Source organism: Cydia fagiglandana, chromosome Z (genome assembly GCF_963556715.1).
Source record: "Cydia fagiglandana chromosome Z, ilCydFagi1.1, whole genome shotgun sequence".
NCBI lineage: Eukaryota > Metazoa > Arthropoda > Insecta > Lepidoptera > Tortricidae > Cydia > Cydia fagiglandana.
Window position 1 is genome coordinate 22,062,671 of NC_085959.1, and position 26,838 is coordinate 22,089,508.

Consider the following 26,838-nt stretch of genomic DNA (forward strand, 5'->3'; position numbering starts at 1 on the left):
TATAATATACAACATAAAAAAAACTAAAGTATTTATAGCTAACCAAAAGCCCACCAAAAACCAACTCTTCCATAATAAATTATTGAATAGGTACCGACAAATTATTATACATCAGTAGATATTAGTAGTTACCTAAAATGTAAAAGTAACTTACTTACGAGTAATATGAGAATAATCAGAAATGTTACTCTTACAAAAGCCGCTTTCCCTCAATAAATGAATTAGTAAAAATAATTAAACTACTGCATCCCAACTCTTTTAAGCTCCATTATTTAATCAATGAATATGAGAAATCAAAGGACGGAATATTATATTCGTGATGTTTTTTAGGAACGAATACTTCTTTGACCGGAACCGACCCTCCTTCGACGCAATCCTATACTATTATCAAAGCGGCGGACGACTGCGGCGTCCGGTCAATGTTCCACTGGACGTATTCTCGGAGGAAATCAAGTTTTACGAACTTGGCGAGCAAGCCACCAACAAATTCCGGTACACACTAAATTTTAACAATTGATTTATTTATTTTTTTCATAAACTTATTCCATTTTTCAAGAACAACATAGACACACTTAGTGTGTTTAGAATTACTGAGAGTTGCCTGTTCATGATTTTGTAGAAATAGTCTCTAAATTTGTAGTTTTTCATAGGAATATTGAACAAATTTATATAACGTCTATTACAGTGAGGATGAAGGTTTCATAAAGGAAGAAGAGAAACCTCTCCCTTCAAACGAACGACAGCGCAAGATTTGGCTTCTGTTTGAATACCCTGAGAGTTCACAGGCTGCCCGAGTAGTTGCCATCATCTCCGTGTTTGTCATCCTTCTCTCTATCGTCATTTTCTGCTTGGAAACGCTTCCAGAATTTAAACACTACAAGGTCTTTAACACTACAACAAATGGTACCAAGATTGAAGAGGATGAAGTGCCCGACATCACTGATCCCTTTTTCCTCATTGAGACTCTCTGTATAATCTGGTTTACGTTCGAATTGATAGTGCGGTTCTTAGCATGTCCGAACAAGTTTAATTTCTTTAGAGACGTGATGAACATTATAGATATAATAGCTATCATTCCTTACTTCATCACTCTGGCCACCGTAGTCGCCGAAGAGGAAGACACGCTGAACCTCCCCCGGGCGCCAGTATCCCCGCAGGACAAATCAACTAACCAAGCCATGAGTCTCGCCATACTTCGAGTGATTCGTCTCGTACGAGTCTTCAGAATCTTCAAGTTATCCCGTCATTCCAAAGGATTGCAAATCTTGGGACGAACATTGAAGGCATCGATGCGAGAACTTGGACTTTTAATATTTTTCCTGTTCATAGGTGAGTGGAAAAACGTGATACCTAAGAATTTTATTACGAAGAATCGAAAAATATCATATAAAATAACAGTTAAAAGAAATATCCCTAGTCCACACGTAACTTTAAGAGTTGATATTATTTCCAAGCTTAAAATTTAAAAAATGGCATTTGAATAAACCTGTTGAGATTAAGTAAAAAGGAGTATCAGTCTGAAGCAGAGCAGCTGCGGAAGGAGACGCGCAGCGCGCGTTCGGTGCCGGGCGGGACGAGGCCGCGACGCGGGCTTGAGGCTTGCGTACACAACATACTTTGTGTTCGCAGGGGTGGTCGTGTTCTCCAGCGCCGTTTTCTTTGCTGATAAAGATTGCCCCGATACTAATTTCTCGTCAATACCTGATGCCTTTTGGTGGGCAGTCATTACAATGACCACCGTCGGCTATGGAGACATGAGGTAACCCGCGTCGCGCACCACCCTGCCCCCGTCCGCTCGCAAGCGCTCCCTGGCCTGTATGTCGCACTGTATTCGCCGTTGGTGTGTGCTTGTTCTTAAAGGTGTGGTGCTGTTTTCATCTGCGGTGTACTTCGCTGAAGCCGGAAGTGAGAACAGCTTCTTCAAATCCATACCTGATGCGTTTTGGTGGGCGGTCGTGACAATGACGACCGTAGGATACGGAGACATGACGTATGATACATCGACATCACCCTGTTTCATCCACGCCTTCTCGTCATTTCATTTTACCCTACTACTCCACACATTTGACGTTTTAACACGTTCGTGATTTTCTTTCGCCACGTCATGTAACTTATGCTTCACTATGATTTTATTGTCGGTTCGCTTAGAACTTTTAACCGATCACTTTACACTACCCACTATTTTATTATAATATATTATACTTACTTATTGCACGTTCGAGAAAGTTCGTTTCTGTCTTGTTATTTTTTTAACGACGGTCTACTGTTTGTCATCGTTCTCTTCCTGAACCCCTACAATTTTACATGGCAGCGTGTTTATTGTAAAATTTCCCTATAAATGTGATACCCCTACATTACTGTTCTCAATCAATGATTGTGTGCTGTCGTCGGTGTGACAATCGCCCCTCCAAAAGCGTATTTATGAGTGGAACAGCTTTTATTGTAGACACTTCAACTTTAGTATAATTTAATTCTTGAAAAATTGCCCAAAGTCACCTGCACATGCAGTTGACGTACTTAATCAATTCGAATGAGTTGAAGTGAAACAAATGTATGTGTACGTAAAAATACCAGCCCACGACCGAATGTATGCTCCTTTGTAATGCTTTTGCTATAAAATAAATGTTACCTACCCCTTGTAATTCAATGTTGTGACTTAATTAGCTCGTCGAAAATGGTGGTGGTCATGTATATTGAACGCACGTTTTCGAACAAATTTCATCTAGGGCATTAGAATTATTTTGCTTGTAATCACCTTAAAACCTTTGTACCAATGTTTGTCTGTTTCTCCTACCATAAACATCCTATGGATTGGTTGCGTTTGTTTCAGTCTTGAAGATAGTGGTAAATTTTACATTAAATAAGGCTACCTACTATGTAAAATTGGTGTTCAGATTTAGCATCGCTTGTTTTGTCATCATTAGCTTTCCGTCACTGAATAAAATAGCTTGTACACCATTTTCGATAGAGAAATTGCAGTGTTTTATTTCGGCGATGTTTAGGCATGATTGCAATATGTTGACTCATGTCGTAGTGTTCATGTCGTAGCAACATCTTCACTCTGTAGGTTTCTGTTACGTATTATTACTTTCAGTTCAACTTGACCTGACTACATTCAATTAAAGTGCAAAACTTTGAAGAGACGTGTTGTTTATCTTTATATAGTTTCTCCGTAGTTTATGTCATTATAAACTATTATAAGATGGCCAATACGTTTTAGCGTGTTTTGCACTTAAACTGCATGCAGTCGCTGGCGCTAAACTCCATATGCAACGCGATAAATTGCAATGCCCAATTTCAGAAACAGATAAAAGCTAGCGAGTGTGAAAGGTGATGAATGAAATTGTTATTATTTGATAATCTTATTTTGCTCTGCGAATGGTCTTATATAATTTGATGATAACTACCGATTTATTATGAGAACGTTATATTGGTTTTAATTATTATGTTAAGTAGGTGTATGTGTATAGTAGACGTGTTCCTACTACGCACATACCTATTGAATACATCATTCGAGTAACGCATGTTCATCGTCACGGTGTTCATCTTTTTCATTAAACTACATCATAGACTGATCTTTCAATCGTAGCTTATCTTATCTGTCTTATTTAAATGTTACCTGTAGATACAATTGATAATAAACTAATGTATATGGTTGTCTAATGAATGCGTGTTCTTATTAGGCCGGTTGGAGTGTGGGGCAAAATTGTCGGTTCGCTGTGTGCGATCGCCGGTGTGCTCACCATCGCGCTGCCGGTGCCCGTCATCGTCTCCAACTTCAACTACTTCTATCATCGCGAGACTGATCAGGAGGAGATGCAATCCCAGAACTTCAACCACGTCACCAGCTGTCCGTACCTGCCGGGGACCATGGGGGAACCCTATTTAAGTAAGTGATGAACATGTATATTATATTGTAGGGACATTCTATCTAGTAATCTGAATTGCCTTCCATAGCATAGTAAAATATTATATTAAGTGTTAATGCGTGCTGGTAATTTTACAGATATTTGCATCATAGGTATGGTTTAAAATGTATTCTTAGGAGCAAATATTATATGTCCACCTTAATCATGTTTGCATGGTGTGAGGATTCACTATACGTGAAAAGGGCCGACCGACAATGTTAATGTATTTTTACTAATAGTTTATTTTTGGGAACAAATGTCTATATATGGGACAATAGAAAAGTCAGAAATGAGTCCCGACAGTTTTACTTGACTCGCGAATCTCTCCTAACAAAACGATAAGTGAATGTGACGTCACCGTCCAACTAAGAACCCATCTTAGAATAGAAAACAAAAACATTGCGATTTTGTCGGTGAAATATTGCGCTACAAGTTGCTATAGAAAAAAAACTAAAATTAGAAGCTTTAAAATTTCTGTATATTTTATCTTTTCCATATATTTTAAAGCGTCCAATTTATTGTGATAGGTAGCTTGTTTTCTATCTATTTCATTAGAATTAATTCAACAACTGTCATCATTCTTTTTATAGTTAGGGAAGTTTGGATGTACTCGTATTATAATTATGTATTATAAATTGAGTTTGGATTCAATTTCATTTGTTAGCAAATTTTGAGTAACAAATGCTACTTATGTTTTATTAATGAATATTGACTTACAATGTAGGTATTATACATTGGGTGGCACGATGTCAATGTCATTTTAAGTATAATTTATAATATTAATATAAGACTTGTCGTTGAAATCGACAAACTGTTATAAAACAGGTAACTAAATACCTGCTCATTTCAGGAAATTAAGTGATATAGACTTGAAAGAGTGTCAAGTCCTTTACATAACTGTGAAATTTTGATAAACAACCCAAAGCAAATTATCTAACTAGCACAATGTAGTCAAAATCGTTAACAGAGACGTTACGCATTAAATTATTTGAATAAGTAGGTATATTTAATGCAATTTTCGCATGAGACATTTTGCGCTGTTCACTTATAATTTTGCATGTGCGATGCTTCTTTGTTTATTTTCTTTTATGTTTTATTTTCGGTAATTTCAGGTGGAAAAGAAGAAGACACGGACGAGATACGCTGTAGTTATTAGTTTTGTGCCAGTGTTGTGCTACTCGTGCTTATGTTTAATGGACCACTCATCGACAGGGACGATCTTTGTGATATTAACAATTAAGAGATACTTCAAATATTGTAAATAGTAGATGTAAGTTATGGAAAAATAAAATATGATAGTCAAATTGATATTTCGTGATTTACAAAACTTAAACTATTGCAACTACAGCATTGTTTCTATTACATCGGAAAATAAGAAACCCTATTTTTTAAGGGATCGTAATTAATTGATTGAGTATAACAACCTCCGCCCTCAGTTATACATAAATTATAAAGATAAAAATAAACCCGACAACATAGTCCTCTTATTGACACTGTAATCGAATGAAATTTAGCACTCGTTATGGTTGCAAACCGCTATTTTAAAAAAGTAGGCACAATCCAATTTGTTTTTAATAAACAAATATAGTACCTACATATTTTGCGTTGCTAAATATGTTGACCACTTCTAATATATCTCTATAACAACAATTATTACGACGATGACAACGACACATTTTAATAGTTAGCAAAATATTATGATAAAATAATACGTAACTTAATAATTGAAATAAGACATTTATTTTACGTGATAAATGTTGTACTACAATTAAACATTCAAAAAAATTATTAAAATTAAAAATATTTTTTGTGTTCTAGTAGCTTTATTGGCAAAATTTTTGTTAAGTATAAATAACATTACGTATCTGTTCAATAGTGTTATGAAAATAGAAAGGTCTGCGAACACTGCTATTAAGCTTAGAATAAAATATTACATACCTAAGTGGAGATATGGACAGGAAACCTGTTTTGGATGAGACTTGAACTCGAAGACAGGAAGTTTCTTCACTTTAAAGTTATCCTAAGCTTTACAATAATAATTATCATAAACAAACATCGCTTTAATTCCGATTTAGGATTACGGCTTATATTTAGTTTGATAAAATTATTTTAGATATAATTTGGCTTTAGATGAAGTGAACTAATTCAGGTAAGTTATGACTGCTTATACGTGTTTTAGTATTTTGGTTTGCCCTGGCTTCCGCTTGCTCTTAATGTATTTACCAGCCACAGTAGAGTAGATAGCGAGTGTAATGATTGAAATTATCTGAACAAAGATTAAATGTTAAGAGAATAAGAGCATCTGATCGATATCATTCGCACCGACACTACGGCTGCTAACTGTTGGTAGGTTCAGTTTCAGTTGCTCGTTCAGTTTTTATTACTTTTGATTTTGATAGTTGTATAAGTTATACAGGGTGTTTGGTACAGTCACCTGCAATAATATGTTACTCTTCGAACGCCGCAAAAATATGTGACACGCTCTTATGGCTCTACGAATAAGATCGTGTCAGATATTTTTGCGGCCTTCATTGTGTAACATATTATTGCAGGTGACTGTACACCGTTTGCCAAAATAAAACGGCAGATAGGTTGAGTTTTTGAGATTTGCTATCTACTCATGCCTAGAAAAACAAAATTGGCCATGTTTTTTTTTACTACTGCGCAAGTAAAATTTTGAAATACATATACGAAAAACTAGCATATAACTGAAAAAAAGTGCGCAAAATTAAAAATTTCTAGGCCTGGGAAGATTGCAAATGACTCAACCTATCTGCCGTTTTTATTTGGCAAACGATGTACCAAACAACCTGTATATTGAAATAAGTGTCCAGTAGACCTTTTTACCCGTACGTAACTATTTAAAAACGAAGGTATATATAAAAAAAATAATTTTAGTTTATTCCGGGAAGTTCTTTACAATCCAAAATAAAACCACTTAGATATAGGGACCACAAAAGAAGATCTGCTCGTGTTTTTGTAATAATGCCTTCTATTGTTAGATACATGTCAAGATTGTTTGTTGTGCTTTATTATGCCGTACATTTTGTACCTACTTATATTTCATAAATCACAGTGATAGTTATTGACAGTGCAGCTGCATGATTCAATGCTTGTTAATCAGACAATTAAGACATCAGTATTTAAGGTTTTAAACAATTATATTATAATTTAAAAACATTGATTCGAGTTGTCCCTTAAAATTTTGAGGTGTGTTTAAATCTAAATTATGTTACCTTTACGCATTTAAACTGAAGCAAATACAATGTTGTTTTCCCATATAGAAGACCTAGCTAGATCGATTTTTCGCCCCCGAAAACCCCCATATACAAAATTTCCCGTTTTACTGTGGCAACCTGACAATTAGCTACTGAGAGCTAATAACGACCATTTGCTGCTTCTGCTTTTAATGTAATTATGATTTGTAACTTGCGTAGTTATTTATTAAAAGATAACCACTCTTAACTTAAGTATGTATCATACAATAAAAACATAAACAATGGAGAAATAAGTCTTAGGTACATTTGATTAATGCTAAACTTTGTTCTCATTGTAATTAAAACGGGTTTTCCCCAAAATGCTACTAGCTAGCGATGGCAGCTAGCCAGACATTGAGTGTTCAAAATTTCGCGATATTTTAGATCTGTTGAAATCAATTTAACTCGGTTTGCTCCAACCAGACAACATTGTCATACTTATTTCTTAACATAGCAGGACTTATAATAGTTATAACTGTAACTTAATACTTAAAAGGACCTCCCTTTTAAATTGTTTGGATTAACACAGCTATAATAGTATTACAATAATAAAAAAAATTGTAAGATACATGTCATTTTAGAATACTATTTTCAAGTTCATAGTCTGTCTAATTTATGGTTAGCAAAAATAATACCCTTATCAAAGTACGAGAGTGTGATTAACGTAACCATAATACGCTGTATATTAGCTTGGTTGTGGTTTCGATTTCTATGTCAGACATGGCGCATGACCATTTGCTGCAGTTTCAGGGCCGATACAGAAGAAGTCGTCAATGAGCGACGATTCGTCGTCAGAGATGATGGAGCTGGACGAGAATGCTCTAGTGGCGGACCCGCACTTGGAGCAGAACCTGCGGCGGCTGCAGGAGGAGGAGAAGTTGCTGCTGGAGCAGCAGGCGGCGCTCGAGGCCGGCAACATGGATGACTTCGCCGCCCTAGAGCACCAGGACGCTTTGCGTCTTAACCAGGTGAATATTTACTGTACCTCATAACCTTGTACTCGCAACGCAACGTTATTCGCAGTGCAATTCTGAAATTCCTACTGTTTACACAAACTGTTGTAACATATTCTCATCCATAATATTAATAAGTTTCCTAAAATCTAGTAGAATATCTACTCCCGTTAATGACTTCCGTGTTAACTGTAGCGAATTTGGTCGTAACGAAACCATTTTGGATAAAATTGGTAAGTACCTACTTACATAAATATTTTTCAATGTGATTTCTGATTCGATAAGAGTGTAAATAGTTCGTCTCGTTTCCCTAACCCAGTCCGGCATTAGAAATTAATAAGTGTTCCGTGAAAGAATTTTTGCACGGAACACTAAAAATATCATTAAATATTATCATTCTACAAAGTTTTGATGTACGTGCTTATCCAAATTAACTATAAATAAGTTGACATTAATGCTTTTAACGATAACCGGCTACACAAGATAGAAATTTTATAAAAAAAACGGCCAAAATCAAAATATTTACTAGCATGCACGCGACCGCGTGTCATGTACGAAAAGGTATTGTTAGGCACCGGAGTCAGATAAAATAAATACTTATTTTTATTTTGGCCATTTTTTTAATTAATCAGTTCGTCTTCCACCTGGACAAGCCTCCTAAGCTCCCCCTTTATGTTTAGGCTTACTTTATAACCTTACACTACCGGCTTACTTATGTAACTTGCTAAATACCCCATTTAAACCCTACTTGTCGTGGCAGTTGCAACAGCAAGAGCTTCAGAAGAAGCAACAGGTGCAAGCGCAGCGATTAGCGCTGCGCCAGGCGCAAATCAACAACGCGCCGCCTCCGGCGCACGACGCGGCGCAGCGCCGGGAGCCGACCATGCGCCGCCGCACCACCTGCACCGTCCGCGTCAACAACCTGCATGCTGCCGAAGCAATAGAAACGGACGTCTGACCATTGGGTGAGTCTACCGATCATTTAAAGAACAAACCATTCGTTTCCGAGCCTCTAAACCTTTCAGTTACAGATAACGAAATATCAGATTAACAGAGATCGCCGGGGGTGAGCTATTTACTTTATAATTTGACATGTCTTACGTCATATGTTAACTGGAAGATATCCCTTAAAGGGATAAGTTCGCCTTTGTACTGCCTATCCTGTGTGCCATAAATTTGTGTTGTGTGTTTTGTACAATAAAGAGTTTATACATACATACATATTATACCAAGGCAAATAGCTCACTCCCGCCGATCTCTGCAGATTACTATACGGTTGCTAATGTTTAGGTGTCGACACCGGAGACATAAGGTGAATTATAATACGCACACAGCTATAGGGACCTACCAATTACAAAAAAAAACTCCGTGCGTCCCATGACACGGGCAAGGGCAGCACGCGCTCGGTGTACCACTCATCTCATCTCATTAAAATATCCAAAGGGCCTCTACGTGTTAACATCGTCTCCGCGCACGCCCCCGGAACACCATTGTGCCGTAATGGGTATAGAAACACGATAGCGCCCACTGTTCTTTATGTTACACTCTGTACATGTACCTATGTCTAAACGCGAAATATCAAACAACAAAACGCAAATTACGCACTTAGGTATGCGACAGAAGGAGATGGAATGGATGTACATATGGTTGTTTGCATGTGATGCCTGTTGAGGCTCAGTTTGCACTGGCACCCTTAATAAGCTTTTACAATTTTATGTACAACTATAAAACAGTCAATGTTTTTGCCTCTTGATAAATTTTTAAAAGCCTACGACTACACGAAAGTGAAACCCATTTCAGTAATTTAAAATATGTCTTACCGTTTTCACACAGATATAAACGATAGCTCTGCAGCTATTTTTATCCTCTCACATTCTTGGCGTGTGTGGGGCGGTTATGAATGTTTTTGGTACAATCAAGGTTATACGCACACAAATTATTTCCTATCATTTTTACGCCCTTTTCAAATTAGGGGAAACGTTATGAATTGCTACGGCCCGTACGGCCGTAATCATAATACGGCGTTGATATTTCTCTTTAGGCACCGTAAGACTTTCTTTACCTGCTGCCAGTAATAATATATGTTTGTTTTTGTGATATTCCTAACTGCTACTGAAATGTGACGGGATGGACTATGTTGAAAACACCAGGGCCAATTCTGACCGTATACATATCCAGTTACATAGAAGAAAATATTCTTTTTCATTATAGTAATATTGCTTTGTTAAAGAGGTTGTTTCCTGAAGTTAGTAACTGACGAGAAAGATCCCGCAATAAGTAAGACATTGTACGTATTGCAGCATCCCTGTCGTCGGTTAGGTACTAAATTCAGAAAGATGTAAAATTTTGATGGTCTTTCGATACAGACGACAGACTAACAAGTAGGGTCTTTATTTGTAAAATATTTATAACTATTCGATTTTGACTTTTTGTACCTAATACATTCAATGGGATATGGAAATCCGATGTTAGTAAAGTAAGTGAATGGCGGCCGGCAAACACCATTCATAGCATGGCACACGTAATGCAACCGCATCTGTGGTAGGTGCAGCCTTCCTGCCGTCGGCTTGAATGAATGCGGAGTACAGGAACGATCGATACTCGCTGCGGCATCGCGGTGCCCTGTGACGTCACGTACGCGGCCCCCGCCATCCTCGCCCCCTTCTCCGCCACGTGCTCGGGTGCACGGGGTCGGTCGGTCCCGGCCCCGAATCGATGCCGCGTGGGGTCCACCGTGCCTGTGCTGGCTGCTGTATCCCCCCGTCCTGCCTCTTTCCCAGCCCCTCTACATGATTACACTCTAAATTCTGACTAGGGAACAATTTGGTATTCATATGAAAATACTAATCCTACAATGATTGCGATTACGAAAGGTTTCCTGCTTGGTAATCTAGTTAGGTATAAGTAGATAATTATGGTGTTTTTCAAACTCTTTTTAGGGTTCCGTATTCAACTAGGAACCCTTATTAATCCTTAGTTTCGCCCTGTCCGTCTGTCTGTCTGTCCGCCTCTTGATATAAAATATTTATCTCCAGACATGCAAAGTCTCCGATTAAGGAAAAAATCATAGCCATAAGTCTGTTACAAATTAATGCATGCATTGTCTTATTTTATTTGGTTTCCTCGCTTTCGATATTAAATAAAGTGTTTAACTCGAGTGAAAGGCCCATTCCATCCCTTTGTTACAATCTACTGTTATACTAATAGCTCCCGTTTAGCCTATTGTGACGGAAGGGTAACTACGGGATCCTTCTCTGAGCATGGCCCGACATGCTCTTGGTCAGTTTTTATTTTTTAATTCATTCTGTACTATTACTATGTTATTTTGAAGCAATAAGTGAATTTTATTTCAATTTTGTACTTTATTTATAATCTCTATAGCTATATCGATATAGTTAGAACCGTTAGAACCCTAAATGGCGCAACAATCGTGGATCGTGATGAATTGATGATCAATACGAATGTTTGGGCAAATACAGCAAAGTGAATAGGAGTCCCGAACATTAGCGGTCATTCATTCGTAATTTAATTGATAGATATACCTACTTAGTTAATTCATTTAAAAAAACGTATTATAAATAGCTGTAACAAAAAAATACTTTTTACCTACGATGTTTTACTAGATGATCACCCAAAAAGATCCATTCATCAAATAAATTTATTTAGTTATCTGCCTCTTTATCGCTCGAATAGGCAAGAATGATAGAGAGAGTAGATAACGAAATTTAGATTTTCTTGTTTCGCGGTAGGCCATGTGATTGACGTGACGTGTGATGTGTCAATATGGTTTGTTTACTGTATGTGCCACAAAGGTGCCACCTACGCAGAGCTTTTTAAAAACCAGTAACTAATATTACTTATGAAAGCAGAAGAATATAAATGATCGTATTAGATTCATAACTGTTACATATTTGACGTAACCTATTTTTAAAATGTGTTTTTCAATTAAAAGACACATCAAGATTGTTTACCTTATTTCTAATGCTAAAAAAACGAACTATAGAGAATTATACAATCTAGTCGACCTAATGGCACCCGGGGAGATCAAGGATGCTGTGCTGATGGTAAAAAGGGCATTATGGTCAGGAATCAAGTAGTGTCGTTAGGTCCTGACAAGGGGCGTCTGATATCTTTGACTGTATAGATTTTTAACGACATTTAAAAAAGTAAGTAGACCTTTTGTCATCACTGCAATATCCTGGATAAAAACGGTCATAAAATAAATTTGTTTTATAGTATAATAATTAGACTTCTTCTTCGCGTTATCCCGGCATTTCGCCACGGCTCATGAGAGCCTGGGGTCCGCTTGACAACTAATCCCATGATTTGACGTAGGCACTAGTTTTTACGAAAGCGACTGCCATCTGACCTTCCAACCCAGAGGGTAAACTAGGCCTTATTGGGATTAGTCCGGTTTCCTCACGATGTTTTCCTTCACCGAAAAGCGACTGGTAAATATCAAATGATATTTCGTACATATAAGTTCCGAAAAACTCATTGGTACGAGCCGGGGTTTGAACCCGCGACCTCCAGATTGCAAGTCGCACGCTCTCAACGCTAGGCCACCAGCGCCTCGTAGTCGACATCTAGTGTCAAGTAGCGGACTTATCAGTACAGCTACCGAAGGAAGGAAGGGGCATAGAGAAATATAGTACGACAAGAGTGCTCACTCCATACATCGGTGTTGGTACCAAAAATATTAGGATTTTCATAGTCGACAAGTAGCATCGAGTAGCGGAATTATCAGTACTGGCCGCGTAGCCAAGATGCACATCGCTAACGCTCCGTAGCGATCGAAACGCAACTGTCACTGTCACACTAATACGGAAGAGTGATAGAGAGACATAATGCTTTTCGTTGTCGAAGCGATAGCGATTGTAACCTCGGCTAGGCCGGCTGCTACTTGACAATAGATGTAGCGGCGACCGAAAAGTCTAATGCTCAACAATTTTCAGCTAATATTATAAACGGATTAACCGGAACTCTATTTTCAACTCTTTCTGCTTCTAATATTAGTTGTAAATTGTTATTCAATACACTTTTCGTGGGTCGCCACTCGAGAGACATCTAGTATCGAGTAGCGGAACTGATAATTCCGCTAAGAACTCGATGCTAGATGTCGACTATGAAAATACAAATATTTTTGGTGCCAAAACTGATGTATGGAGTGAGCACTCTTGTTTTACTATATTTCTCTATTGAAAGGGATATTTTTTTTTAATGGGTCAGAAAGTAAAGTATGGTTATCTTACGAGCTGGTGTAGTGAAGAAAAATGCCTATCCAACGCCGGCGATGCCGCGCCGTGCTGGGTGTAAATAGTAGGTATGATGATGATGATGCTCTCCTGACTGATTTCGGCCACAGCGACAGTGTGCTACAGAGAGTAGGCAATTTTTAACTCGTGTTATTGGAGTGTAGCTGATCCACTCTCTGGTGCGCCCTTAAGTGGCTCACGTAACCTATCTTCTTGCTAAATACTCATAGTAGGTATAAATTGGCTGCGGCGCGGACCTCTATTTTAGGGTAGGCGCTTAGTGCAAAAGGGACAGTTTCACGGCAATTGCCTCGTCAGATTGGTATAGCCCATGAAATATAGGTATTGCTATAGCATACTGTACAGTCACCATCTGATAAATATCGGAGCGGCCAAACTCACAAATGTCTTACTAGGGCTCGCGGTCGTGTCCGGGTTTCGTGTACACGTGTTCGGTACCCGTTTCCGAACTACACGTACACGGTTTTCTGACCCGTTCTGCACGTGTAGTCGGGTACACGTGTAATTAAGATCCGTGTATCCGGGTACCCGTGTACCCGTGTACACGGCGAAACGGACCTTAAATACACGCGGGCCTAACCTGTCCTTGGCGTGTAGCGGAGATTGAAGTAATGTATAAAGTTTTAAATAAAACAAAGGTTCAGGTTCAGGAGCTCCGATTGTTTAGCAGTTTTATTTCATCGGATGTTCAATGTGATTGATATGTGTTGTACCAATTTAATTGATTTTCACCTCAGCAGCTCGAACAAGGGTACTATGCTACTTAATAAAACCGGGCAAGTGCGAGTCGGACTCGCGCACGAAGGGTTCCGTACCATAATGCAAAAAAAACGGTCACCCATCCAAGTACTGACTTCGCCCGACGTTGCTTAACTTCGGTCAAAACTCACGTTTGTTGTATGGGAGCCCCACTTAAATCTCTATTTTACTCTGTGTTTAGTATTTGTTATAGCGGCAACAGAAATACATCATCTGGGAAAATTTCAACTGTCTAGCTATCACGGTTCGTGAGATACAGCCTGGTGACAGACGGACGGACGGACGGACGGACGGACAGCAGAGTCTTAATAATAGAGTCCCGTTTTATCCTTTGGGTATGGAACCCTAAAAACAGCGAGCAAAATTCGATTTTGCTAAAGGAAAATATAACATATTCCGTTCGTTGTAGTTTCAGTAAGCATAACTATCTACTTTTTTTATTAGATAATCATTTAAGTTTACTTTAATTATTAGAAAACTACATCAATGAAGAAAATTAAATACATATCAATGAGGTCAACGGTTACTAAGATATGTTAATTTTAATCTTATGATTATTAAAACAAAGTGCACTTACCTACCTATTATTGACATCACCAATCAATCCAGTAAAACTGCAAAGTAGGTAATGAATCTTCCTAACCTCCCACATATTCAATCGTATGTCTTCATAGCACGAATCTCCGCTACACGAGTGTGAAGGGTCGAACCGGCGGGTAAATAAGATCCGTTATTTCGTGTATCCGTGTACCCGTGTACACGGGTACCCGTGTAAACGTTTCCGAATCCGGGCGGGTTCGTGTAGTTCGGGTTCTTAAGCCCGGCGGGCTTAAGAACACGGGTACCCGTGTCAGCGTGTAACACGTGTATCGGGAGCTCTAGTCTTAACACACCACTATGGTCAAGGTGCTAGAGTGCGTGTTCAGATATTTTTGAGCACTCTGCCACTCCGATATGTCTAATGGCGGTTGTACTTATTGATGACGTCGAATTAGTATGTCGATAATATACATACATAGTTGATTTCATAATATTTTTGTGGTTTCAGATAAGGCGAGCCAGCGCGACGAGGGCGGCGGCGCCGGCTGCGAGCACGCGCGTGCGCGCGCAGTGTGGCGCGGCCGGTTGCCCGCGCGCTCCCCGCCGCCCTGCCACGTGTGAGCTTGGCTCACACACGCCGACCCCTCGTGACCCACATGTCTCCCGGACACATCACCCGACACCAGTGTTGAACGTGAACTATTAGGTGCTTCACTTTTATCTCAAGCGAACCATTAGGTAGTAATATAGCGCCGAAATGTTTGAAAGTAAGCTTGTAGCTTGCTGAAAAATGATATACATATTAAGCTGCCATGACTGGCTATGTGCTACATTTTAGTCAGGGTTAGCGGGATGCGCGTTTTGCTCGTCGGCCCTGATTGTAAATATGTACGAACAACTTCTATGCCACCTAGAATGGTTCTTCGTGAATATATCAATAGGCCTATAGAAGTATTCGTTCTGTACATGAACCTAAAGTATCGCTTTCTGCTTATCCATATAGTTGATTTGTAAATAGTATAAGATGGTAGCGGCTCGCGCGCCATCCTCCTGAATATGGACAAACGAAAGTGATGCCATGGAGAGAATCATTCTGTTGAACATCTCTCCTCTTAGAGGTCTAAATTTGTACTTTATATGACTCAGTTTAAGGCAAGACACATTGATTTGTTTGATAAAATCAGTGCTAGCTTCCGAGACAATTCAATAGTTGACTGTGAAGGCCTAATCCGAATATTGGCCCTGGTAACCACTGGAGATAACTTCAACCTAAAAAGTGATCTTGTGTATCTCCGGACGTAGTTGGCTATCGGCGTTTTTATAATAATTTAAACGACAAAATTATATGATCAGGTATAATGTACGGTCAAGAAAATGAATAGTACCTTATCGTGTCTTGTTACTACAATGACAATAAGGCGCTATACCAAGCTTGGTTCAAAACACTGAATTATTCTAATTTTCTTTAAATATATAAATAATTGTCGACTTTTTTATGAGATGGTCATTTTTCTCATGCCCCAATATTTCTTCTTAACGCCTATGTAATTACCTTAACTACAGACTATTGTAAAACTCTTCTTACAGTAAAAATGTTAGTAGGTACTTATTTTGTTTATGCGCAAATAAAAATAATCGATTAATCAAGAATTAATGTAGTCCGAGTCTTATTAGTACGGAAATAATGATAATAAACAATTAACTAGTACGGAAAATTACTATTTCAACACACTTGCTCGTAACGTGGAAGTTATTGAACCGCTTGAAGGCTCATAATCCTAGGATATTAAACACGCGTGCTTCTCTACTCCTTATATAACAAAGTCTGCGTCTGTTTGTTTGTATGTTCGCGTTAAACTCTACAACTACTGAACGGATTTTCATTCGCTTCGCTTTCACCTATCAATAGAGTTTCTTGAGAAAGATTAAGGTATATAATTTGTTAACCCGAGCGAAGCCGGGGCGGGTCGCTAGTTTCCATTATATTATAGCACTTGTTAGGTTATTAATGATAATCCAACTGACTTATGATAGTAACTGATTTCTAGTAATATTATGGAAGGAGGTATGGAAACGGAGCGTACTTAAATTGATCACTTAGATTTTACAAGAAAGTCTGGAGGACGCCGGCGACCCGCCATCCACCTGCCGGGATCCGGTCGGCCGGAGCGGCAGGCAGTAGGACAGATTTTAGACTTTTACTAACAGTTATATGTTATATAAATAAAATTTGATTATATTAAATTAAATTGATATGAAAGCTTCCTTTTTTTCCTTGCAAGTGTGTTGAAAACGTATGAAACGTGTGCATTGGTCATTACACACATCGGCTTTCTTATTACGTCGCGCGCACAATATCGCCTAATGTGTAATGACCAACGTAGCACACTTGTATTACAATATTAACATCTAATGACCGTGCTAGTAATAATATAATAAAATATATAAATGTTCACATTTTGTCCAACACTCAACTGACTCCAAGTGCATGTTGTGTCTTATCCAGCTTAAGGTACTACTTAATGTTAATGTAATAGACGGTATGGTCCCAAGTGAGTTAGGCATTGCGGGTCAAGACTGATAGATAACTCAAACACCATAACAGGATCGCCTGATCTTGATGTGGGTTACACCTAATATAAGTTTAAAAAACGGGTAATTTTACTGACTGTATTAACTTATGATACTTACGAGTGTAATCTTATTTACTTACTACCCTCTAGGATTGGCAATGACCATTTGCTATGTACCTACCTACTGCAATGCCTATGAGTTATTGGTGCTTACTTCTATTGTGCACAAAATGAAACTAAAAAGTGTCAAAAGGCAATATTTTCGAACTAATAATATTCGGACTAATGTCTAGTCAGAAAAGTTACTGGCTGCGTAATACGTCTGCATACTTACCTACACATACGAGTACTATACTATACGTGTATACAATGGTGGGCCAGTGCGCAGCTAATATCTTTACTGACGGTGCAAAATCGAATCAGTTGTAATGTTTCGTGTCAGTGTAATAAGTATTACAGAAACCGTTTCGTCACGTCCGGACTGGTCAAGGAATTACTATGCGATAAATTTTAGACTTCCAGTAATCAGAATTTACAAATAAACTCAGACCACATACAAATATGTATTGCGCTCGATGTCCAAAATTTATCGTACGAGTATGATACAGGTGTATTGTAAGCTCGATTGATCGTATTTGCAACGAGGTTGTGAGTAATGTTAACATCAACCTCGTTCAAGCATGAGCAAAGATAGATTTAAGTTAAAGTTACCTTTGTTGTATGTTGTGATTCAATGTATGCTGTATGCAACACATTTAATAGTGATCAGTCCAAATCCCCGTGTGTCTCGTGCAACAGCCTCGAATTCTAGACACCAACGCCGCGCGTGGCAATAACATAGATGTTACTTGTATATTATTTAAGTGTCCATTTAATATCTACATTGCGGGGTAACCTTTGTCGTCATCAAGTTGTTGTTCATATTAAGTATACCTTATATAAATGTTTGTCCATTAATGTTGGGAGGAAGGTTGTGAGGCGCTCAGGCGTCAATCACTGATTGGTACCTACATTGCGAGGCAGTGTTATAATAAAGCAACTTTTACAATGTATCGATGTGCATAATAGACCTAGTTCCTTAACAGATCCCTCGCGATTATTTCTTTCACTAAAACCTACCCAGCTTTTTTCCACATCTGTAGTAAAAAAAACTAAATTATGATGATCCAAGACAGTATAGGTACTTATGCCATAAAATAAAAGTTGCATTATTATTGTTAGCTTATGATGTTACATTTCAAACATATCCAAATAAACGTGATTTATTGTTATATTATGTTGAATATAAGTTAATTGGAAGACGGACTGTTGCGAAATTATAAAATCGCGTTGTAGTTCTTTAAGCAAACAGGTAAAATAATGCATACCTAAAATTTAATTCAAATAGGTGACAATAAATGTGACTTATTTTAAACCTAAGCGATGTCAGAGCCCAAACCTGCATCGCAAGCGGTAGAACAATGATAACACGTCATATACAACTCTCATGATATTTATAGATTAATACAGGTACCATCAAACTCATAAAAGACACCGCCGCCATACTGTAAGTTTTTACAACAGTCTGTCTTTTAAAATACGGTTGTTATGTATTAATTGATTAGTAGTTAGATTAACGTTCAACATGTTTTTCATATCATTAATACACATTTCATAGCGATAAACATCTAGATGAAAAGACATTTACTTATTATACAAAATAGGTAATTACTTAGTGTTTAGTGTAGTTATAGCAATATCGACTATAGTATAAGGATTGCCCCTTTACTGGGCAGGATTATTTCATGTAAGAATGGTAATTTGAGTGATTCCATGAATATAAAATAGTTCCCAAACATTCCTTGTGCAATGGCAGTATAAGTATTGTTGCAAATAGCATGTAATACAACTTAAGATTAATATATCAATCCAAATATTGATGTTTCGTAATAAATGTGAATTGTTAAGTAATATATAAAATGTTAAGTTATCAAAATCCAATGATAAAAATGAAAGCAGTTCGATCTCCGACTCCACTAAGTAGCCCGCTGAGCGCGCCGCGGCTCGCCGAATTCTGCCAACACCGCTCCGATCTAACCCACTTGCCCGCCCTCCCATTCCACACTCGCTACATTTTTATAGTATCTAGTCTCTAATAAGGTCAATTAGTAATCTGGAATTATGGAATCCTACTTAAATAAGGCTTTTTGGTGTGAAACTAGTAGGTTGTATGAAATCATCTTAGCTCAAACATTGAAAGGGCACCAGATATTATATATAGGAGCCCCTGCACAATGCAGAATATTGCAGAACTGATACACTGATATTTCGAGATTTCTAGTGTTCTGGCGACTGTAATAGACCCGACAACACAAGCAAGCAATTATTCTGATCCCAAAAAGTTCTTGAATTATCATGTTATAATTATGTTAATGTATAGATCTAATTATTAAAGAGCCACGATAATTTATTTCGTAGGTATCAATTGAATCATCTTTATTGTATCGTTTTAGGTTATTATTACAACAATATTGTGATCATATCGACTATGAATTAAGGGTACGTGTCAATTTTACAATATGTTGAATTATATGATATGTTAATACTATTCGTTTATTATAGTTTTAACCCTTTCAATGGCAACCACGGTACATGCTCGTGTGTTATTGAAAGCATTTGTCGTGCTTGTGCGCTGATGCAGGGTATCTACAGTAAGTTAGAGTTGGTTAACCGATATATAAAGTTGCTAACCGTGCCTGAAATCAATAAAGTAATTGCACCACGAAAATAAAATTGGTACGAATTAAGCGTAGAAACCGAGGCTGTTGCAACGAATTTAGTCGTTTCAATTAATGTAAATGTTTAATGTGTTAAGAGTAGAACATATACCTACACATTATGCCATAATGTTTCTGTTGTATACTGTACACGGGTCCATAAAAAGTTTCATACTTATAACTGAATGGGAAATGAAATGAACATTGTGAGGCATTCGTTGCTGACCGGGAGAGCGCAGCTCCTCCGCGGCTAGCGCCACCGCCACCGGCATCCAATGATGCTCTCATCACTGTATCAATTTACATAACTGTTCAATACTAAAGTGTTTAAGTTTATGTTATATTTTATTTAAAATGTTTGACGATACTACTTAAGGCGTGATTATATGAACAAAAAAAGAGAACTGAATCTGAGTTTTTGGTTATATAATAAGGATAGCCAGCTATTTACATGTTACATGACAAACACAACAAAAAATTGAGTGTGAATTACTCATGTCGGCCAAAGTAGTAAATATGTCCATATAAATGAAGACAATTATAATTTCCAGTCAGTATTATTAGTTGGTACGTGCATTACGCTGTCTTCGGTTCCGCAGGGGAGTCCTGTAACAACGCGTGGGCCCGGTGCTTCCTTCACTTCTTACATTCAAAGTGGATGCTTCGTTTACGCTCATTTCCTCCTCTACACAAGCCTTGATTTAAAGATACTAATGATGATTATAAAATAAAAATGAATATCGTAGATAGACGAAAAGCCACATAGATTTCGGTGAGGAAATCACGATTTTCTATTTACTTGAGTAAAATCAATATTGTAGTTAGGAATGGCGTTGGCAATTTTTACCAATGACTGACGTTCAATGTCCGTAATTTAAAACAGACTGTATTTAATATGGTCTTTAGGAAACAACTGTAATCGGTAATTATCTGTATATTCAATTTATTTTTAAGATTGTAGTTAGGGGATAACAGCGAAGCAGTAGCAAACATTGTGCGTTGTATCAGAATTTGTTTCGAATACGATTACCTATTCATTTCATAAATGGATTGTTTTGGGTAAGGGTGGTATATGAATTCTGAAGCCTCGAATGGGAACCTTTGAGTTATTTTTCAGTGTAAGGTATAAGAAAATACCGGCTTTACTTATCAATAGCTGCTTCAATGCGTTATGCGCTTAAGATTTCAGTATCGATTTGATAGTGCATGCGCAAGTATTATTCATTATTATTATGAAATTGTCACATTGTCGTGATAACATAATGGAAACTAGTAACGAAATACTCGGGTAATGAATACCTACATGACGGACATCTGGAGGACTGATATTGATAGAGGCTCGAATGACAGGTCAAGACAGTGGGACAAGTTCACTATGAAAGCAGTATTGTGTAATATACAATTAATTTCTCACTTTGCCCCCTCTCCGTCCAGGTTGAAGCGTGTTCATAAATTATGAATATAATATCACTTACTCGATTATTGAATATCGTTATAATAAGTGTCAATGATACGAAATCGTAATTCTAAGTTAATCTTGATTTATTTGTTTAAATATACTTAAGGTTTTACTTGAACGCTCCAAGTTATGTTAGGAAATCGGTACTTCATAAAATAAACCTATTTTGCCACAGATCGTGCGCGCGTACAGCAGTCTTCTCCAATACTCAAATGCAGTTTTCTTAATACCGTGATTATTTATATTTTAATATGCTAATCGTTGCTACTATGAGCTTAAATATTATTTTAATATTAATATCTAAACTATTTGAGTCTTAATTCGATCATCTAAGATATTATAAGGTTTTTAAAGCGAAGCTGTTTTTCTAGGTACATAATTACATTATCCTCTTACAAGTACATTAAATAAGAATTAATAATATTAAGAGCTTTTTGACTAGTATACTTACAACAAGATGAGGTCTTATGAAATACTCTGAATTTTTCGCGATATTTTATTATATTAATATCCATCCAGTATTATTAGATATCTACATATATATAATAGGTGTAATGGTCTTAAATGCCATTTTCTAGCTCCTATAGTGTGTTAATATAATATAGGTTCACCAAATTGGCCAACAGACAAAACTAAATTAAGTACAAATGGTCCGGTATAATTTACTTTTAGTTAATAGGAATAGTTAACAAAAAAAACGTATGTATCCATTATTTTCATACCTCAATATAAAAAAAAATATGTTGCTCCATGTAATTATTGGGTGATAATCTTGAGATGTTAGCGGTTAAGTATTTATCTTTAATTTAAAGCAATCCCTAAAACTTATTTTACAGTAACGAAAAAAATCAATATGAAATGATCAGTAATAAAAAAAATGTCAGTCTGAAAATAATTGTATTCGCGTCAGTAATCGTAGCTCAGCGTTACTGTCGGTCTAACCACCACCACGATACATGTTTATTAAATACATAGCTTAAACTAGAAAACAAACGTTAAAAACAACTGTATCGGTGTATAGGTAAAATGCCTTAATAGTTAGGGAGGCGAATAGGGGAATTTTCGGCAATACTCGAGCGTGGCAGTTTAAGATATGAGAGATACCTTAGACCTAATAGAACAACCTTGTAAAGTATTTAGCTCTATATGTAGTGACGCGCGCCTAGGATAGACGATCAGATTAGTAAAAAAAAATGGATAGTCTGAAATACTCGAGCGCGTCAGATTAAGATATTGGGGGTTGATTTTAGTGTTTAAAGACTAAATTTAACTAATCTGACGATAAGTCCTTGACGCCGCCGAGTTATAGGGTCGCGAACTTGTAAAAAAAAAACGTTAATCCGGCATTCTCGAGCGCGATTTTTTTTTTTATTATTTTGAAGAATATAATCTAAAACTTACTAAAAATACAAAATCTGCCGGTTTCCGCATGACCGGAAGTGTGGAGGAGCCATTTCGTCTTCCTAAGAACGCGTTGCGGCATATAAGTCGCGAACGATACATTTTACAAAAAAAAAGTTTAAATAAACAAAAAAGGTAATTTTATTTTACACAAAAAAGGTCTCTTTACATTTTTGTCCAAAGTTAAAACTTTTTGACTTGAAGCATCATAAAATCGGTCAGATTAAGAGAACCCACCAACATTTTTGTCAGATTAAAAAAATATGCTTTCAGGATACCGAGATAAACCTCCCCTATGAAAATCTGACGCGCTCGAGTATTTCAAAAAAACTTTTTTTTTTGCATTTTCAAAAATTCATCGTAACTTATCGTCACGCCGAAATCGTCAGTTTTTTTAAAGGAAGCTTCCTTGGGGCCTACTTAACACCCCTTCCGAAAATCTGACGCGCTCGAGTAATTTTTTTTTTTGCATTTTTGACTACTTTATATGCCTACCCCCACCACGCAAACCGGCAGATTAGTATACCGTTGTTATCAGAGGCACTCGGGGCATACGTAGTATGAATATCTGACGCGCTCGAGAATGCCCAAGTAACTGTTTTTTTTAAATTTTTGAAAAACCGTACACGCCAAACCCACCGCTAAAATGGTTTTTGCCATACGAGCTTTTCTTTTCGAAATTATTTTATCTTTCGATTTTGATAGGTCTCGACGGCGCCGTTGAATTACGCCATTTAGCTACCTCGCCTCCCTAACTATAACTGATCTCCTCTTATGTGAGTGGGTTTGTACAGTTTACAAAAACGCATAAAAATTTACTATATACCTAATGGATGAGTTTGTAAATTGTACGTTATTTTACAAATGTCAAATATTATGATGTAATGATCACTCTACACTACTAACTACATGCAAGAAGAGCTTTTCTAAAGTATTTTCCTATACAAAACGATTACCGGTCGAGGACAGTAGGTACTCTTAGTGTAAATTTCATTCATTAACGTCACGTGACGTAAGCGTTTGCTTGAAGTGTAATTTTGTATGGGATTTTAAGTTTCCAAAACGTTCCGCTTGGCGCGCTGTTCAAAGTCCCATACAAAAATAAACATAACGCAAACTCGAACGCTCTTCACGCTATCGAATGAAATGTACACTAGAGGTTCTGACAAACAGAGCGACAGACGCATTTAGTATCCATAATTCTGTGAGCATACTTAGTAAAATCTGTACCTTATGTACCTCCGTGCATAGTACTACTTACCTAACAAAAAAGAATCACTATGCGGCACTACTTATGACTATAAGTACTAAAAAACGTATCAGTATCACACAATAGACGCAACGACGTCAACGCACAACTTCATTTTATATAAGTAGATGTTTCGCTCAAACTATCGCGAAGTTATCAGTCATACTCAATACCAGGCCTGGATACGGAAATTTCAGTTACCTAACAGCAGCGTCTCTGCGTCAGCCAATGTGCCAAGCCACCGGGTCAGGACCAAGGTACTTACACAGTCAAATTCTATACCCTAGCAGCGCTTAGTCCGGATATTGTATTTAATTCAATATCGATTACTTTCTAGTCCCAAGAGTGATATATTCCTAATTGAAACGTTTTTGATGATGGTTTTATTGATAGTGGAGCAACTGTGTTAATATTTTTTTTCTATCAAAGAGCTTGAGGTTTCGGAATTCATTAAGTCATACGCCCTGTTACGAGTAAAGTTGATACGTAGGTTGATACGTGTACATTTAGTGAGATTCTATTCGTAATAGTATACCTACTTTATCTAATCAGTTATAATATTTCAGTTTTTATTGATTAGAGAGAGCGTGGAAACTTGACGAACAATTCGATGTAGTATTGTATACCTAGTCGACCAAGTCAATATAGATTAGTGAATTTCACTCGTAAATGAGAGTCTGTTGTAAAAATATATTATCTTTTGTATCGCCAATATTTTATGCAAATAATTAATTACTTACTACCTTAACCCTCGACCGCTAAAGACGTCAACTGACCGCGGTTACAGACCAATATCAACCTGCGTGCATTTCGACATGGACGATAGGCGTGGCGTTCAAAGGGCAAATTTAATTACTTATTATGCAAGCCTACCTATATAAAAAGTTATGTCCTTTATGATCTGTGGGTTCTACAACTCGTAAAGTATTCAATATGATTGAACAGTATCGTGTAATGTTGTAAAGGGTCATGTGTACAATACTATGTCGATGTTGCGAGAGTGGTGCGACTTGATAAGACACTGTAAATTATCAAAGCCACTTTGCCATTTTGTGTAAATACCGTACAAACACTAGACAGTCGGTGTTTATTTTTAATACGTGGCGATTGCTTACGGCATTGCGTTAATAACGTAATTGACAAAAATAGGGCTCAGCCTAATTTGATTAACTACTCAAAAATATTATAATACTGTTCGCGCTTGATTGTGAAGCCAAACTCATTAGAAATTTAACAAACTTTCTGATTATATTAGCTCAAGTTTGTTTGGACGTTAAGCATTTCTGAATTATAAATATAGGTTTCACTGTGTTCGATAGAGTAAGGCGCCGAAGAAATACCGGATATCTTAGCCGACGGTGTTTAATTTCCGCCCCTTCTCTTCTCCTCTTAACTAATTTAAGGTATGTGAAAGTATGTTGTTATTAATTTAATCGCTGACTTGACTGTTTTAGAAGTTATATAAACTGTATGTTGATGTTTTTTGATACAAGGTATCTAACATTCATTCCATATCATTAAAAAAGCAGCTTAAGCTTTTGCTAAGTATGTAGTTAAGTATTTAACTTGACGTCCAAACAACTTACGCAATATGCTTACCTACTACGATACTAAAACTGATTTAAATGAAGAGCTAATTTTATAACTTAATTAGTTGTGACCATGCTCTATTCAGACATGTTTTATTTTTTCCTATTAAGCTGTAAATCGAAAATTGTATAAATAATAAAAATAAAGTGACACGGTTGTTTTATTCCTTGCTCGGTTCAACCTACATTTATGTAATAAGTAAATATGTAAGCATAGAGGTATAGTCATTAGCTTTCGAGCTGGCTTTCATTTGTGTTAGTGATTTAGTTATTTTCACTCGCGCCTCTCACACAGCGACACCTAATGCGCGATGTGGATACGATTATATAATATGAAAAACAGCTCTTGAGAATTTCTATGACAGTTAAATAACACAGTAAATGAGAATTGTAATTTTAATTATTCACCATAATAATAATCAATAATGTAGGTATTTGGATCACAAAGAGTCGCCAGAAAGTTTAATTAACTCGATTCTCACAGGATTTCACATTTTTGCTTGTTTCTTATTGTGTCGCTTTTTAAAAAGTGGACGATCGCCCCGAAACCGCCTTTTTAGACGAAAGTAGTGCCCATTCTCATAACTGGATAATAACATTATTGAAAATATTTTGACACGGTTTGATGTAGGTAGATACCTATATCAACCACAGATATGCCCCTTCGTTTGATTTTCAATTTTTCATTATTATACGGGTTAGGAGCATTTAAAAACTTGTATGGAAATTGTTTTGAGCTCCTAACTCTTATTATAATCACTATAATCTGTATAGTTCGTTTTTTTTAGCATTAGAAAGAACTTCGCAGAAGTAAGCTTGTCGTTCCAAATCCGGCACTTTTAGCGGTAATAATTTGAAGTAAATTATATGTATTGACCGTGCTACATTAGATAATTCAATAATTATTAACAATAAAAGAGCCCGATAAAAACTGTACGCTTACTTCTGTGGAGTTCTTTCTAATGCTAAAAAAAACGAACTATAAATCTAAAAAATCAAACGAAGAGGCATAGTTATGATTTAACATCAAATTGCATAAAAAAATATATAATGTTATTACCCTGGAAGGAAAATAGGGTCTACGTTTTTATGGAGAAGCGCTGCTTTGACGTTTTAAT

The 26,838-nt window shown here is 37.0% G+C and overlaps 1 protein-coding gene across 10 annotated transcripts in view; it reads left to right on the forward strand.

Moving 5' to 3' along the window:
• LOC134679052 (potassium voltage-gated channel protein Shaker) overlaps window positions 1-19,977 on the forward strand; it is a 188,028-nt gene extending 168,051 nt beyond the window's left edge. For 5 of the 10 annotated variants that reach the window (XM_063537872.1, XM_063537871.1, XM_063537869.1 and 2 more), the window contains exons 4-10: window positions 331-492; window positions 686-1,329; window positions 1,861-1,990; window positions 3,684-3,889; window positions 7,910-8,133; window positions 8,879-9,083; window positions 15,202-19,977. In XM_063537872.1, coding sequence (XP_063393942.1) covers window positions 331-492; window positions 686-1,329; window positions 1,861-1,990; window positions 3,684-3,889; window positions 7,910-8,133; window positions 8,879-9,076 — 1,564 coding nt within the window. In that variant the 3' untranslated portion in view covers window positions 9,077-9,083; window positions 15,202-19,977. Of the gene's footprint in view, window positions 1-330; window positions 493-685; window positions 1,330-1,629; window positions 1,760-1,860; window positions 1,991-3,683; window positions 3,890-5,020; window positions 5,213-7,909; window positions 8,134-8,878; window positions 9,084-15,201 lie in introns of those variants that run through there. The other 5 variants (XM_063537875.1, XM_063537878.1, XM_063537870.1 and 2 more) reach the window with 4 other exon arrangements.
• Window positions 19,978-26,838: the final 6,861 nt, after the last annotated feature.